The 18,956-nt window shown below is 35.8% G+C and overlaps 1 protein-coding gene across 24 annotated transcripts in view; it reads left to right on the top strand.

Moving 5' to 3' along the window:
• TBC1D5 (TBC1 domain family member 5) overlaps positions 1-18,956 on the top strand; it is a 584,642-nt gene that overhangs the window by 469,362 nt on the left and 96,324 nt on the right. For all 24 annotated transcript variants that reach the window (XM_053598465.1, XM_053598460.1, XM_053598463.1 and 21 more), the window contains one exon: positions 18,818-18,903. In XM_053598465.1, the coding sequence (XP_053454440.1) occupies positions 18,818-18,903 (86 nt within the window). The remainder of the gene's footprint in view (positions 1-18,817; positions 18,904-18,956) is intronic.

Raw genomic sequence — 18,956 nt, 5'->3', positions numbered from 1 at the left:
CAAAGGGAGTAAAATAACCATGGGGCGGAATCAGCGGAAAAACTCTGGTAACATGAATAACCAGAATAGATCAACCCCCCCCAAGAAAAGACACGGCAGATGTCATTGAATATCCCATTCATAAACAACTGGCTGAGATGTCAGAAATCAAATTCAGAATTTGGATGGCAGACAAGATTAATAAAATGGAATTAGGAATCCGAGGAGAAATTCAAAAATTGTCTCAAGAATTTAACGAATTTAAAGACAAAACCACCAAAGACTTAGACACACTGAAGCAAGAACTTACAGCCCTCAAAGATATGAAAAATACAGTAGAATCCCTCAGTAACAGAATGGAGCAAGCAGAAGAAAGGATTTCTGACATTGAAGATAAAGTCTTCGAATGCTCCCAGTCTCTCAAAGAGGAAGAGAAATGGAGAGCAAAAACGGATCACTCACTCAGAGAGCTCTCAGATAATTCGAAAAAAAGCAACATAAGGATTACAGGAATTTCTGAGAACGATGAAGTGGCCTCCAAGGGCACAGAGGCCCTTCTGCATGAAATTATGAAAGAAAATTTTCCAGACATGCCTAGAGAATCTGAAATTCAGATAGCAGACAGCTTCAGAACCCCAGCACAATTCAACCCCAATAAGTCATCCCCCAGACATATCATAATTAGTTTCACTAAAGTTAACATGAAAGAGAAGATTCTCAAAGCAGCCCGGTGAAAGAAAACTATAACGTACAAAGGTAAGAATATTAGAATAATTGCAGATCTCTCTGCTGAAACTTTTCAAGCCAGAAGAGGCTGGTCATCAACTTTTAATCTCCTAAAGCAAAAAAATTTTCAACCCAGGATCTTGTATCCAGCTAAACTGAGTTTCATCTATGATGGAGAAATTAAATACTTCAATGACATTCATATGTTGAAAAAATTTGCCATAAGTAAACCAGCTCTTCACGATATTCTCAGACCTATCCTCCACAATGACCAACCCAATCCTACACTACAAAAGTAAACTGACTCAGAAACTTCGGATCAAACTCCAACTTCCACACTGGCGAAAGGATTAAAAATGTCCACTGGACCTTTGAAAAACTCGATACCCCAAATTCCACCAGACTTATCAATACTCTCCATCAATGCGAATGGCTTAAACTGTCCTCTAAAGAGGCATAGGTTAGCTGACTGGATACAAAAAGTCAAGCCAGATATTTGTTGCATACAAGAGTCACATCTCAACTTAAAAGACAAATACAGACTCAGGGTGAAAGGATGGTCATCCATATTTCAGGCAAATGGTAATCAGAAAAAAGCAGGTGTTGCAATTTTATTTGCAGATACAGTAGGCTTTAAACCATCAAAAGTAAGGAAGGACAAGAATGGTCACTTCATATTTGTTAAGGGTAATACTCAATATGACGAGATCTCAATTATTAATATCTATGCACCCAACCAGAATGCACCTCAATTTATAAGAGAAACTCTAACAGACATGAGTAACTTGATTTCCTCCAGCTCCATAATCGTCGGAGATTTCAACACTCCCTTGGCAGTGTTGGATCGATCCTCCAGAAAGAAGCTGAGCAAAGAAATCATAGATTTAAACCTAACCATCCAATATTTAGATTTAGCAGACATCTACAGAACATTTCATCCCAACAAAACTGAATACACATACTTCTCATCAGCCCACGGAACTTACTCCAAAATTGACCACATTTTAGGTCACAAGTCTAACCTCAGTAAATGTAAAGGAATAGAAATTATTCCATGCATCTTCTCAGACCATCATGGAATAAAACTTGAATTGAGTAACAACAGGAATCTGCATACTCATACAAAAACATGGAAGTTAAATAACCTTATGCTGAATGATAGCTGGGTCAGAGATGAGATTAAGAAAGAAATCGCCAATTTTATGGAACAAAACGACAATGAAGACACAAACTATCAGAACCTCTGGGACACCGCAAAGGCAGTTCTAAGAGGGAAATTTATAGCACTGCAAGCCTTCCTCAAGAGAACGGAAAGAGAGGACGTTAACAACTTAATGGGACATCTCACGCAACTGGAAAAGGAAGAACATTCCAACCCCAAACCCAGTAGAAGAAAAGAAATAACCAAAATTAGAGCAGAATTAAATGAAATTGAAAACAAAAGAATAATACAACAGATCAATAAATCAAAAAGCTGGTTTTTTGAAAAGGTCAATAAAATAGATAAACCTCTGGCCAACCTAATCAGGAAAAAAAGAGTAAAATCTCTAATATCATCAATCAGAAACAACAAAGACGAAATAACCACAGACTCATCAGAAATCCAAAAAATCCTTAATGAATATTACAAGAAACTTTATTCTCAGAAATATGAAAATCTGAAGGAAATAGACCGATACTTGGAAGCACGCCACCTTCCAAGACTTAACCAGAATCAAGTAGAAATGTTGAACAGACCCATATCAAGTTCAGAAATAGCATCAACTATACAAAACCTCCCTAAAAAGAAAAGCCCGGGACCAGATGGTTTCACGTCAGAATTCTACCAAACTTTTAAAGAGGAATTAGTACCTATATTACTCAACCTGTTCCAAAAGGTAGAAAAAGAAGGAAGACTACCCAACACGTTCTATGAAGCAAACATCACTCTGATCCCCAAACCAGGAAAAGACCCAACAAGAAAAGAAAATTATAGACCAATATCACTAATGAATATAGATGCAAAAATATTCAACAAGATCCTAACAAACAGAATCCAGCAACACATCAAACAAATTATACATCATGACCAAGTTGGTTTTATCCCGGGGTCTCAAGGCTGGTTCAATATACGTAAATCTATAAATGTAATTCAGCACATAAACAAATTAAAAAACAAAGACCATATGATTCTCTCGATTGATGCAGAAAACGCTTTTGATAATATCCAGCATCCCTTCATGATCAGAACACTCAAGAAAATTGGTCTAGAAGGGACTTTTCTTAAACTGATAGAGGCTATCTACAGCAAACCCACAGCCAATATCATATTGAATGGAGTTAAATTGGAATCATTTCCACTCAGATCAGGAACCAGACAAGGCTGCCCATTGTCTCCATTGCTTTTCAACATTGTAATGGAAGTTTTAGCCACCGCAATTAGGGAAGAGAAGGCGATCAAGGGTATCCATATAGGGTCAGAAGAGATCAAACTTTCGCTCTTCGCAGATGATATGATTGTGTATCTGGAAAACACTAGGGACTCTACTACAAAACTCCTAGAAGTGATCAAGGAATACAGCAGCGTCTCAGGTTACAAAATCAACATCCATAAATCGGTAGCCTTTATATACACCAACAACAGTCAAGTTGAAAAAGCAGTTAAGGACTCTATCCCATTCACAGTAGTATCAAAGAAGATGAAATATTTGGGAATTTACCTAACAAAAGACGTGAAAGATCTCTATAAAGAGAACTATGAAACTCTAAGAAAAGAAATAGCTGAAAATGTTAACAAATGGAAAAACATACCATGCTCATGGCTGGGAAGAATCAACATTATCAAAATGTCCATACTACCCAAAGCAATATATAATTTCAACGCACTCCTTATTAAAGCTCCATTGTCATATTTTAAAGATCTTGAAAAAACATTACTTCGTTTTATATGGAATCAGAAAAAACCTCGAATAGCCAAGACATTACTCAGAAATAAAAACAAAACAGGAGGAATCACACTACCAGACCTCAGACTTTACTACAAATCGATAGTGATCAAAACAGCATGGTATTGGCACAAAAACAGAGAAGTAGATATCTGGAACAGAATAGAGAACCAAGAGATGAATCCAGCTACTTACCGCTATTTGATTTTTGACAAGCCAATTAAAAACATTCAGTGGGGAAAAGATTCCCTATTTAACAAATGGTGCTGGGTGAACTGGCTGGCAACCTGCAGAAGACTGAAATTGGACCCACACCTTTCACCATTAACTAAGATAGACTCTCATTGGATTAAAGATTTAAACTTAAGACATGAAACTATAAAAATACTAGAGGAGAATGCAGGGAAAACCCTTGAAGAAATTGGTCTGGGTGAGTATTTCATGAGGAGAACTCTCCGGGCAATTGAAGCAGCTTCAAAAATACACTACTGGGACTTGATCAAACTAAAAAGCTTCTGCACAGCTAAGAACACAGTAAGCAGAGCAAGCAGACAGCCCTCAGAATGGGAGAAGATATTTGCAGGGTATATCTCTGACAAAGGTTTAATAACCAGAATCCACAGAGAACTCAAACGCATCAGCAAGAAAAAAACAAGGGATCCCATCGCAGGCTGGGCAAGGGATTTGAACAGAAACTTCTCTGAAGAAGACAGGCGCACGGCCTTCAGACATATGAAAAAATGCTCATCATCTTTAATCATCAGAGAAATGCAAATCAAAACTACTTTGAGATATCATCTAACTCCAATGAGACTAGCCTATATCACAAAATCTCAAGACCAGAGATGTTGGCGTGGATGCGGAGAAAAGGGAACACTTCTGCACTGCTGGTGGGAATGCAAATTAATACATTCCTTTTGGAAAGATATATGGAGAACACTCAGAGATCTAAAAATAGATCTGCCATTCAATCCTGTAATTCCTCTGCTGGGCATATACCCAGAAGACCAAAAATCACAACATAACAAAGATATTTGTACCAGAATGTTTATTGTAGCCCAATTCATAATAGCTAAGTCATGGAAAAAGCCCAAGTGCCCATCGATCCACGAATGGATTAATAAATTGTGGTATATGTATACCATGGAATACTATGCAGCCTTAAAGAAAGATGGAGACTTTACCTCTTTCATGTTTACATGGATGGAGCTGGAACATATTCTTCTTAGTAAAGTATCCCAAGAATGGAAGAAAAAGTACCCAATGTACACAGCCCTACTATGAAACTAATTTGGGACTCTCACATGAAAGCTATAACCCAGCTACAACTTAACAATAGGGGGAAGTGGGAAGGGGGGGTGGGTAGAGGGAGGGGGATCGGTGGGATCCCACCTGTGGTGCATCTTACAGGGGTATTTGCGAAACTTGGTAAATGTAGAATGTAAATGTTTTGGCACAGTAACTGAGATAACGCCAGAAAGGCTATGTTAACCACTGTGATAAAAATGTGTCAAATGGTTTATGAAGTGAGTGTATGATGCCCCATGATCATATCAATGTATACAGTTATGATTTAATAAAAAAAAAAAAAAAGAGAGAGAAAGCAGTGTGGGAGTAACAAACTCAGCCAGAATTGTGAAGTACGTACTTATTTAATCATTGATATGGATGCCGTACTAACTAAGCTGAGAAGGGTGTAAACTTTTTTATCTTTTATTTTCTCTTAAGTAACATTAAAGAGTTAAGTTTTGTTTGTTTTTTTTTAATTAAAGTGAAGAAGAAATTAGACATAACCTGTGCCTACAAACCCATTGTGGACATAATCCCCATTGACAGAGTACCAGGAGAGGAGCAGAAGAGCTCGTGAAAAGGAATTGACAACAGTGGAGAGATACAAAGTACAAAAACAAGCATCTCCATCTTATCCCCCTTCTAGATCAGTCCTCCTCCTCCTCCTCCTCCTCCGTGTGTGTTTGTGTGTGTGTATTTACCAGCACATATTGTATTTCTTGTTTTTAAGAGCAGGATTGAGATACAATTTACACATAACAAAATCTCATTTAAAGCAATACAACTCAGTGAGTTTTAGTATATTCACAGAGTTGTTAACAGCCATTACTACGATGTAATTTTAGATCATGTTGAACATCCCAGAAAGAAACTTTGTGCCCATTAGCACCCTTTACTCCCACTTGATTCCTCCCCCCTGAAATTTCCATGACTCCTAAACCCCTTACCCTAGGTAGCCACTAATCTATTATTGGGCTTTGTAGGTTTCCTTCTCTGGATATTTTCTGTAAAGGGGATCATATAATATATGCTCTTTTGTGACTGGCTTCTTTAATTCAGCATCGTGTTTCTGAGGTTCATCCTTGTAGCATGTATCAGTACTTAGTTCCTTTTTATTGCCAATAGTATTCCATCACAGATATACCACATTTTATCCATTCATCAGTTGATAGATATTTGGATTGTTTCCACTCTTTAGGAATTATGCTACTGTGAACATTTCCTGTGCAAATTTTTTTATGGACATATATCTTAATTTCTCTTGGGTATATATTATACCTAAGAATGGAATTTAAGTCCATTGGTAACTCTACATTTAACATTTTGAGAAACTGCCAAACTGTTTTCCAAAGTGGATGTACCATTTTGCATTTCTACCAGAATTATATAAGAGTTCCAGTTTCTACACATTCTTGCCAACACTTATATCTTTTTTTATGATAGTCATTCTTGGGGGTCTGAAATTATATCTCATTGTGGTTCTCGTTTGTGTTCCCTGATGACCAATTGTATTGAACATATTTTCATGTGTTTATTGGCCCCTTTTTTATCTTCTTTGGAGCAATGTCTTTTCAGATCCTTCATCCATTTTAATTGGGCTATTTTATTATTGAATTTTAAGAGTTCTTTATATATTCTGGATACAAACTTTTATTAGACATATTATTTACAAATGTCTTCTTTCATCTGTGGATATTTTTAATTTCTTAATGAAATTCTTTGAACATAAATGTTTTTAATTGTGATGTAATACAACTTATTGACCTTCTCTTTTGTCACTTGTGCTTTTGAAGTCATGTCAAAGAATTCGTTTTTCCTAACCCAGAACCACACAGGTTTATTCTTTGTTTCCTTCTAAGAGGAAGATCTTACATTTGGGATCTTACATTTAAGTCTATGATCTTGTGTATAGTGGATACACACATTCTTTGACATGTGTGTATCCAGTTATGTTTGTTGAAAAAACTTCTTTTCCTCTTTTTGTCAAAATCATCCACAAATATTAGGATTTATTTTTGGACTCTCATTCTGTTCCACTAATCTATGAAGTCTGACAATTAAGTTCACAAACTCATCCTGGGAAAAAGTGCTGCCCAAATCATTGCTGACTGTCACTACAGTCAGCTTTAAAGTACTCCCCTGGGGAAGCTATGCCCTGACACCAGCACCTAGTCAAAGCATTAAAAGCAATTTTAGAACTCTTTCTGGAATGGCCATCAGAGCTGTTGTTGTGTTACCCTTCATGTCCTGGATATTATCAAAATACTTTCCTTTCATTATTTCCTTTATCTTACAGTAAAGGAAAAAGTCACTGGGGGCCAGATCAGGAGAATAGAGATGGCGTTCCAATGTAATTATTTGTTTACTGGCTAAAAACCCCCTCACAGACAGTGCTGTGTGAGCTGGTATATTGCCATGATTCAAAAGCCACACCTTTCTCATGCCAGGATTTTCAGTTAAGATTTTCCTATTTTCCTATTGATGTTGACTTGGTCTGCTATGCTTCTCACAGTCAGCTGAGCTTTTGACACACCATTCAGTGAGTTTTGCAATGTTTTCATCACTTCTGCTCATACTGGCTGCCCTTACCATTCTTTGTCAATGATACTTTCTCTCTGCTCAGAAAAACATGTATTTATATGCTGCCATTTTCTTTATGGCATTATCCCCATAAACTTGGACTACCATGTCCCTGATTTCACTTCCACTCTTGCCAAGAAATTTAATATTTGTTTTTTTTTTTTTTTAGAGACAGAGTCTCACTTTGTCGCTCTCGGTAAAGTGCCCTAGCATCACAGCTCACAGGAACCTCCAGCTCTTGGGCTTAGGCGATTCTCTTGGCTCAGCATCCTGAGTAGCTGGGACCACAGGCGCCCTCCACAATGCCCAGCTATTTTTTGTTGTTGTTGCTGTTTGGCCAGGGCCGGGTTCAAACCAGCCACCCTCGGTATATGGGGCCGGCACCCTGCTCACTGAGCCACAGGCGCTACCCAAATTTAATATTTGTTCTTTGCTCTAATTCAAGCTCTGACATTCTCGTGATGTCACACAACAACAGTAATGAACACAAGACACTGCCACACATTGACATGAACACAGCTGGTATACAAGGTTATAAAACCTTCCCGAGCTATTTGTATAGTGCTGCCAGTGTAAGCACATGTTGACAAGTTTGCAAACTTGTCAGGCCCCATGTATGTCCATACTTATGCTAGTATCACCTTTTCTCAATTATTATAGCTTTCTAATAAGTTTGAAAATTAGGAAGTAAGAATTCAGAAACTATTTTTTTGATTGTTTTAGCTATTCTGAGTTGTTTGCATTTCTATATGAATTTGTATATTATTTTTAAAAAATATTTACACTAAAAGGATTATTCTTTGTTCATTTTTCTATATATTGCTTTTTTTCTCTTACATTTAACAAGTCATCTCTCTCACAGGTGCTTTCAATATGGAAACTGGAAACAAAAGCTCCATACTTGCACACAGAATACCTACTACAGAATGAATGCCCTGGAAAGATTCTACTTCACCTAGAGGGGATGATTACTTAAGATTATCTCAGCCTTCTTTCTGAGCCACTATGAACTAACTGTGCAACCCTTATTTCCTCTCCCTGCTTCAAAGTTCCAGCAAGGGGATCTTAAACCCTCAAGTAACTAATTTTATTTCTTAGAAGATGGTCTCTTAAAAGAGAGTTATTTTAGGCCTCAGATTAAGAAAGTTCAGCCACCTCTAAAAAAAATGGGTGGTCACTTACGGAGCAGCCCTCTACAAATAAATCTGTCTGCTGTCAGCAGTCCTGCAGCAATGTGAACCCTCTCGGGGGAGTTAGCATGGGAGGAGTGGGCTGTCCAGAAGTAGACAGCTACTTCACTGTAAGTGAGCATTCTCCAAACCTCCTCATGCTCATCTGGCTTCTAATCTCACTTCTCATTCATTTAGGAGAAGCACTGGATGCTATCTAAGGCAAAACTTGTGGATCTAAACATACCCCTCTCCTAAATATTACTGCTATCCACAGCTGGCTGGCATTATGCTGGTGTTACAGCTATAACTTGTCATTAAAATGTTGAAGTTATTTCTATGTGAATAGGTAAAGAAATCCAGCATCAGGGGGGTTAAATCCTGGCATGATGAGTCTTTCTAGGTTTCCTCCTGAATCCCTATCAGGACTAGCTGCCTGTGCTAAACCAGTTGTTGTATATTTTGACCGCCATCCCTGTACATATTCATATAATAAAATATAAAGGTTAGTAATGGGTACAGTAGTATCTACAAGTGGTATCTAAACCTTACTAAGAAGAAAGCTGTTTATCCCCAGTTACCTTTCATGTTTCTATGAAAAGACTGTGGGACCCCAAATAGTCTATGGATGGAATTCAGGGAATCTAAAACTTGGATGGGAAAAATTTACATCTTTATTTTCATTAAGCCCTTACTGACATTCCTATTTTCTCCAAATATGGGTAAAGGCAACAAACTACAATATTATTAGCAGTAACTGAAACATTGTCACTAATCGCAATTACAGATTTTTCCTATCACATTAGAGTTCATAAAGATACCCTGAAATACTATTTACACTCTTCAAAATTGTAGTACTGATTAGACCAATCACTACATCTTGTTATTTAATGAATTAATATAAAAGCACATATCACTGAGTTAGAGACTTGTTCAATATTTTAATTACTGTTTTTCACTATAATTCATTTCCTTTACAGCCCTATACATTTTATTTTTATGCTATTTTTAAAACATTACTCTGAAAAGGAAACCAAAGTCTTTACTATAAAGCAGGATAGTCCATGCTACAAAAAAGATTAAAAACCTATAGCATCAATATTATGCGAGCATTCATTATCACTAAACATTTGAGGTGGCTTTTGTTTTAAGGCTGAGATATATCAAAGATCTTTGATTAAAAAGAAAATATCTTAGCACACTTTCCACCATTTAGCGAAATTCACATCTGAGATCAGTGCTTATTTTTATAATAGCACATGAACTCTAGTATAAAATAGTCAAGAAAGGCAAAAGTACATCTACAGATAAGACTCCTCCCAATGGTCTTTTCCTGTGGCGTAACTTGACACACCATGTTATGAAGAGAATGGGCTCACTTAAGAAAATGTAACTCAGGCGGGGCCTGTGGCTCCTTGAGTTTTGCGCCGGTGCCTTATAAGAGGGTGGTGTCTTCAAACCTGGCCCTGGCCAAACTGCAACAACAAAAAAAAAGCCGGGCATTGTGGCAGGCGCCTGTAGTCCCAGTTACTGAGGTGGCTGAGGCAAGAGAATCACCTAAGCCCAGGAGTCGGAGGTTGCTGTAAGATGTGTGACGTCACAGCACTCTATCGAGGTCGATAAAATGAAACTCTGTCTCTATAAAAAAAAAAAGAAAGTGTAGCTCTAATTTGTGTGTTATTCTGATCTCTCCATTACAAATTTCAAAGTTCAATATTGATGTTTCAATGTTTACAAAAAGCATCACAAAAAATAGAGTATAAGCAAATGACCTTAATAAAAGTAGATTTTTTGTAATAAATGAATTTTTAATTCCAAGATGTTTTATCATTGAAATTACTCCCACAGTTGCACTAAAAGTGGCTGGGCAAGGCTTCTTTTTACCAGACCTGAGCTTTTGTTTCCCTGGCAATTATAAGAGCAGATAATGAAAGGGAAGAGGACAGGAAAAAGAAAATACAGTCACACTATATCTTCACACTATAGTCCTCACTCATGTAGGGTCACAGACTTACTTCTGAGGGTCCAAAAATCCTAATGTCATTCTTGAATTGCTTGTATTTTCATGGTAATTTAATTAAACTATTCTAACATTTCTAAAAAAAAATTTCAATGACAGTTTTTATATCAAAGACTTTGTTTCCTAAATTAGGATATTTCAGAATTTTTTTGAGATCACTTTTTTCCCTTTTTTTTTTTCTTTTAACTAATGAAAGTTGGGAATCGCTCTTAGGAAGACAAATGGTATTCCAAATTTCTTCAAACCACTGAGTTAAGCTCCTCCACCCCACTGACATTGAAGGAAGGAAAAGGGTGAAGAGTTCAGTAGTACGGAAAAGAGCCAACTATCCAAAAAGAGTATTTTCAGTCCCAATAATAGTTAAAAAAAAAAAAAATGTGTAGCCCTAAACTCCCAATTTTCATATATATAAATAGTAAATGGGGGCAGGGTGGGGCATGTTACTCTGGCATCTCCCTGCATGCTGAATTCAAAAATGTAAATACATTAGAAAAAGGAAAAATTTTATTTCTCTTTTGGTGTCTATTTATTGTGCGAAGCTAAAGTGGAGCATAACGCACAGGTGGTTTAAAATGCTTCTCTGCCATCTGAGATCTCGGCTTGCCAGGGTATAGATGGGGATGTCACTTTAGGGAATTGGGCTTATTCAATATGTAAAATGAGGCTGGCGTGGCATCACAGGTTTTGTCTGTGTCTTTACCCAATTAATGATGTTTTTGCTTCCTTTTTTCTAAATTTTTCTCTTCTAATTTTGTTAAGTTTCAATATATAGATACATAGTTGAGAATTATCTAATGTTTTTGTCAATTGCTCTAAATTTTTTATTTTCTACTATTTATGATATATATTTCTTATCAGAATACCTAGGAATCATTAGTATTTAAGTCAGAGGTTTGATAAATACATTGCATCCACATATTTGGGGGTTTTAGTATTGTTTAAAAAAACTAAACTAGGTTTTATTTTTCCAAACCTGATGTTTTATGAATTTATGTCATAGTGCTTGAAATTAATTTATGATATAGGTTGTTAAAAAGAAAAACAGTTTAGATAAGGAAGGTAAGGCTCAGTATTCCTAAGTACATAGTAAAACTGAGTATTGTCTTCAATCACAAATAACGTAAGAGCAATAATCAACTTTGGGGGTAATGAAGAAGTAGAAGTAAGAGACAAAGTCTAGAATTGACAGCAATATTCAGATAATACCACTTACTGATATGTATGTGTGCATGTGGAAAGACAAAAACTTTTGTGACCCTGTAGGAGTACACATGTAATGTCTGCTTTTTTGATTCACTGTTGTATTGTATCTATATTTAATGAAGAGGGCAGTATGTGGCAATAAGAGACAGAAATGTCGAGACCTTTGTGAACCCTCTAGCAATCAGTGAGTATCAGACCACAAATTTCCTCAGCTTTAATTACAGGCAAAAGAAAAGACAAAATTAGCATTTTAATATAGAAATATCTTAGGCTCTAGGAGAATTATGATAAATCTAATGTTGCCTGGTGAACCAAAGAGGGAATATTACAGCAAACTGTCTCCTTAGGAATATTTGTTTAAATAAAGGCAACAATGCTTCATCTTATCTTTTTCAGATAATTATCTTTATTTCAGGCTGTTCTTTGTTCCAGGTTTAAAATACCTTTAGTTTAAAAAAAAAAAAAGGTAATTGGCAGTGTTTGTTTTCTATAAAACTACAAGAAGAGAAAAATTCTGTTTGCTTGGCACTAACAAGATAATTATTTTAGGGAGAGTTTTTGCTCTACAGCTCCAGTTCACTCCTGCCATGGCATCTCTGCACTTGGATGCATTTAGGTTATCTCATTTCAGTTACAGCATATTAAACTAACTTCCCTTCCATAGCTGAGGTTTGCCCACCTGTCTCCCCTAAAACACCTGCAACATATGTTTGCATAACCCTCTAATGCTTTGCCTTTAGGGTCCTGAGAAATTCCCCCAGAGCTTTTTGCTTATAAACAGCTGAGCAATTCGTTTTTCTAATGATGGTTGCTTTTCCCCCAGCATTGAGGCAATAACATATTCACTAAAATAAAGATCTCATTTTTCATCAAAGAGAAATGTTCGACATATTTTTACAGTGCCGTTTCTCCTTTTGAGCCTTATTTTTCCCCTTTTCTAATCTAGCATGCTATAAAAATTAAGGCTTAGTGGCAAGATGTTAGGGGAAAGAAAACTAAGCAATTCTTCATTTGTCAAATATTTTCTTTTCTTCATGACAAACATACATTATACTGTAAATATAAATAATTTTTTTGTATTAAACAAGTTCTACAGGAACTTTGTTTAATGTAAAAATTGTGACTAATAAATCATAAAAATGATAATTTGGACATATTGTAGGAAATCATTATTTTCTAATAATGATTATTATAATCTCATAAGGTAGCAAACAAATACTTCATTAATAGCATAGTATGATTTCACACCTTTTTAAAAATTTATAAACGTTATGTGCTCCTATCCTGAGAAATTAGACAGCCTTTCTCCTCACATATTAGATCCAGCATGCATAATAATTTTTCCTAAGTGTGTGTTTTTGCTCTAAAAATTATATAGTGTTTGACAGAATCTATCTTTAATTTATATACGATTATTGGAAGTATGAAACATCACTTTTTCTACCTATTTGTCATCATGGATTTTAGGTTGTCAAACTGTCATATGTGCCCTTGATTCAGGGTGTGTTTTTCAGCACTCTCTGGTACCAGAAGGTAATCATACATCCATTTCATTGAGTTCTTACAAAATGCCTGGCGCTGTGCTGAGAACTTAGTTTTCATTTTGTCATTTGATTCTTATTACAGCTTTACAGATGAGGAAACTTAAGAGCTAAGAGTAAAATTAACTCCTTACAGTTGTTCAGCTGTTATACTACAAGTACTATTATATCCAAGTACAGACCTCACTAATTCCTTGCCTCACCCGACCCCCCCCCCGCTTCCCTTCCCCCACCAACCCTAGGTAGCTTTGTGTCCCCTAAAACAGATGAGCAATGTTATGTTTACCCTGGTGCTTTTGTTTTCAACATAAACTTTAAGTCTCTATTAACTCCTACTGGTATCTTAATAAATCAAGGCAGGTATCACTGGAGTTGCTGTTCTTTTGCTCTTTTCAGTTCTGCTGGTCTTTTTATATATAGCCAGCCCTTCGAAAGATATCATGCTATTCAAAGCAAGATAAGTAACTCAGACCTTTTCCTTCTGGAATCTCTGTATGATGATACAAAAAGAGATATCTTCAAATGAGGATGAGGAGTTAGGGGATCAATCCAGAAAGCAGTATTTCTAATGACCTTTGTTGGACAAGCTTGATTTCACAGGTTCAGAACAAGGAAAATTGTCATGTACCATCTTGTAGTTAGATGGTACTTCTTATAGCCAAATTAACATTTAAATATTTTTATACTACATGACAAAGTGAGTGTGAACTTAATATATTGAAACGTGACTGTAGGGATAAGGAGTGGCACGGGGAGAAGGGTTGTCTGCTGATCTGCGGTCTTCCGTTACAGAGTATGGCCCAAGGGAGTTGGTCACTATCCAACTCATTCTCTGACTCATGTCTGTTTTGCCTGAATTACAGAGTGGGTTACTAGCATAGAATATAGGCCTCAGAAGTGAAGAAAGTTAACTATAACTGAGAGATTAGATAGATTTCAGTTTTTTCTCTGTATTGATCAATGTCATTTAAGCATGATTTAGAAATTGATTTTTTGATCATGTAAATTAGCAAAAGCTTTTTGTAAAGTCAGAAGCACAACTTGTGTCGTTTTTGTTGTGTTTCTTTCATCTAGTTCTATCTAGGACACTGTTATTTCTGCTTCTATAAGTCACTTTGTCCACAAAACTTTTAAGGTGGCTCCCAAAACCCCAGCCTGTCCAGGCCCTGGGTGGGATTTTTCAGCATTCTTCTTATATTGCCATAAAATGAAGTGCTGAAGAGTAAGCTTTAAATAGAGCTTCAGCAACTTCAACAGAAAAGAGTTGAATGATACTTGGGACGTTAACTAGCTGAAATCTTGTGAAAGACTTATTTAAAGCCCATCCTGGTTGGTCTGGAAAAGGCATGGGAATTCCAGGGTGGACTGAATTTATGATTTCTGCCTCTTTATGTATAGTTACATAGACTTCCCAGGACATGGAATGTAAATTGGTATTCTTCCAAATACAGAGTTAAGGTATAATTACCATTTTCTTATCTTTCCTCCAAAGGAAAACTCACCAAAAGAAGAGCATTTTTTAAAAATATAAATTGGTTTGGAAATAATCATAATATTAGTAGTTGAAGTCCTACTGTGCAAAAATGAGTTTAAAATGCCGTCATGTGTCAAATAACGACATTTGGGTCCACTGTGGACTGCATATGTGACAGTGGTCCCATAGAATTAAAATCCCATATTTTTGCTTTACCTTTTATGTGTTTAAGTATATGTAGGTACACAGATGCTATTGTGTTATAGCAGCCTACAGTATTCATTACAGTAACATGGTACACAGGGCGTTAGCCTAGAAGCAATAGGCTATCCTCTGTAACCTCGGTGTGTAGTAGCCTGTGCCCCCTGTGTTTGTGTAAGATCACTCTTACTATGTTCACACAAGGAGGAAAGACATATTTCTCAGAATATATCCCCATCATTAAGCAACCCCTGACTGTAATTACTAATTGTTCCAGTACAGATAAAGATGTAATATTAAAGTGTTGACATAACATGCTCTAAACAATGAGAAATTACAGTTGTCATGGGATCTGCTGTTGCATATGTAGGATTCTAGTGGCTCTTATATTTCAGAGAAAAATCCTAGACCTTTAGAGATTAGAAATCAGAGCCAACATATTTTTATAAAGTTTTATTTGTAAAAAATCTTCTAACATAACAGCAGGTATCTCTTTGATCTCTTTCTGTTTAAAATGTTTCAGTTGCATAAATTTCACTCATTTAATTTTATCCCCCTTAAGGAAACCATTGATAGCATTTTGGTGCGTAGTCCCAGTTGTCTGTACTGTTACCTATACATGTACATTTGTATATGTATTTTAAGCAATGACTTGAACCTATTATTTAGTTTTAATTTGGTTTGTGAATGTGTGAGAAGGTATTTCAAAATTTCTTAGCTTTTTAAAACATATTCAGATGAGAAAAAACTAACTTAATTGAAAGAGAAGAATTATAGGTAAATTGAAGAACTGCTGGTACTGAATCTTAATGTATGAAAATATTCATACCCTTTTTATTGTTCATGCCTACATGCTGATTTTTACAGCCATGCTATGGTTTACCTACTACATATGTCAGACATTTAGTTCTATGCTATCCAGTACAGTGCAGTGCAGTAGTCACCAGCCACATGTGGCACGTAAAGTGTGTTCAGTCCAAGTTGAGATGTGCTGTAAGTGTAAAATACGTACTGGATTTTGGAGACTTTGTGTAAAAGAGAAACTTTAAGGTATCCTGTTGATAATTTTATATATTGATAATTGTTAAAATGGGGAATATTTTGTATATACTGACTTGAATAAAACATTATTACATTTAATTTCACCTATTTTCCTTTTTCAAATGTGGCTGCTAGAAATCTTTAAAGGATAGATGAAGTTTGCATTTGTGAACCACATTACATTTTTGTCGCTAGTTCTGGTCTAGAGCATCCATATGTCTGTATATTTATGTTTCAGAGCAGCATCCTGTCCTCAACAGAAAACCCTATTGAATAACTTTCAACCATAACCTTTAATTCTATTTTCTTAACATTTCAAATGCTGGTTTTCAGCATCATCTTTTGATTCTTTATTGTTTGTTTCTAGCACAGTGGTACTTTAAACTACCTCTCTGCTACCAGTAAGTCTCCTAGGAATTTAAATAGGCCTCAGTGAAAGCAATACTTGAGCCTCATTTATATGTTCGAGTTAGATCATTATTCCTAATAATGGCTTTAAGTGCTTAGATAGATCAGCACTCCGTGTCTTGAATTGCTTGTCATTTCTTTATAAAGATGTTTCAAGAAATTACTCCATGTGATCTTTTCTTTCATTATTTTCTAGCAAAAAGTAACATAATCCTTTATTGGTTTGTTGGAAGTCAGAGAAGAAAAGCCTTGTATATTCGCAAAAACAAAATGTATTTCTAGGTACTGAGAATAAAGTGCAAAATTAGTCATGAGTGATAGTACTGCAAAACTTATCTTTTAAAATAAATCGTGAATGCACTGTCAATCTACCAGTGGCTTTAATCTCTGTTTTATTTTCCCATTCATTATGCTTTGGTCCAGGTTGTCATCAGCTACCATGAGGAAACCTATGTAATTCCTAGAGAGAGAAAAGTTGCACTGTTAAGACTTAATAGTATGGTAGTCATGGAAGCATCAGTTATCTTCATCAAGGCAATTCAGATTTGATTATTGTAGAACTGTGTTGAATACCAAACCAGTGGAGTAGTAGCTGGAGCTAAATCAAGGGATTGTCATTTTTGTCAGATGATTAGGGCTGGCTTGGAAGAGATTTGAAAGGGTTGAGCTGTGTAAATATTCTCTTCAGCAGAAAAAGAAAAGGTCCATCATGGCCTTTAAGATGCGGCTTGTTAGCTTGATGAATTTCCAACTATTTAACCTTAGCAATTATATCCCCCGCCTCCCCTAGGCCTTCGTGCATGTCTGTCAGTGCCTTGGGATTATGTCTCCATGGGTTGATATCTGAGCAGATTGGTAATTTTCTATTAAAATAAAATGTAGCTTCTCTGTGTCTAGATCTCTCTCTCAAAGGATGGTACATGCCCTCGTTAAAAGACCTAATTATTAACTTGAATTATATTCTCAGGTAAATATGAGAACACATTTATTTATAAGCTTTTAAAAAACTTTAACGGAAAATACATGTAATTTAACATTTTAGAGATGTGGTATTCATTTACGTTATGTTTATAAGTATATTAAGTCTTTATAAATTAAAAGTATATTTCTTTAATTTTTATTTGCCTGTGAGAGACTTGATACATTTAAATAACAGAAACATGTTTAAATAGACATACCAACCTAATGATTCAAGAGCATTTTTGCAGTGTTTATACATCACATTAAACCCCAGAAAGGGCAGTGTTGCTGCTGCTTTTATGAAAATAAGCATTGGTCTATTTGCTTTTGTATTATAATGGTTATACTGATAATATTTCTACTACCTAGGATATTTTGGACACTTATTAAACTCATAAATAGGATAGATGACATATTAAACTCATAAATAGGATAGATGACATAGAAATTGCTAACTTTAAAAGAACTGTTGAATTCTAAAATAACTCATTTTAGGAGAAGAAAGATTCAGTGTGCCATCTAGTGGACATTTAAAACTGTTCATAAAAAAAAAAAAAACCAAGTGATTTTTATTCTTCAAAATGCAGTTATCCTGACAACTTCTATCTCTCAGCCCTTTAGCATAGTTTGTGCTTGTGTTACATCTCATATGGTTTTGTTACAATTTTATCTCGTTTTATTTCAGAAAGTTATATTTGAAATATATATTTGGAAATCATCAAAAATAAATCTAGGCCAGGCATGGTGGCTCACACCTATAATCCCAGCACTTTGGGAAGCCAGGGTGCGAGGATTCCTTGAAGACAAGGAGTTCAAGACCAGTCTGGGAAACATAGTGAAACTCAATCTGTATAAAACACATATTTTTTTTTAATTAGCTGAGTGTGGTCACACATGCCTGTACTCCTAAGTGCTCAGGAGCCTTAAGGTAAGAGGATCACTTGAACCCAGGAGTTCAAGGCTACAGTGAGCTATGATTGAACCACTGTACTCCAGTGGTAGAGCAAGAAGACCCTGTCTCAAAAACCAAACTAAAAAAAGTAGATAAGTAAATAGCACTAATGACAGGCATAAATCTATGTGAACTATGAGACAGGTAAAAATTTTAATGCTTAAGCAAAACTAAGGAAGAACATTTAAAAAGCAAAATCCAAGCATGGTAATTATTAACCTTCATTACTATATGTGTTCTTTTCTGAGGGAATATAAAAAGAATTATTTCTGTCCTTTTATGTGTGAATGTATAATTTAAATAGCTTTGATTTACTGTTTGTTTGTTTTGTTTTTTTGTTTTCCTTTAGAGAAATCCAAGGCCAGTGACTTACCAGTTTCATCCAAATTTAGATTATTACAAAGCAAGGGGAGCAGACTTAATGAACAAAAGCCGGTAAGTCTCCCATCTCTGGTGATAGCTATAAATCACAAAGATGGTCTCAGAGG

This window comes from Nycticebus coucang, chromosome 8, assembly GCF_027406575.1.
Source record: "Nycticebus coucang isolate mNycCou1 chromosome 8, mNycCou1.pri, whole genome shotgun sequence".
Classification (NCBI taxonomy): Eukaryota; Metazoa; Chordata; class Mammalia; order Primates; family Lorisidae; genus Nycticebus; species Nycticebus coucang.
The sequence above is the reverse complement of the archived record's forward strand: the minus strand, read 5'-3'. Positions and strand labels throughout refer to the sequence as shown.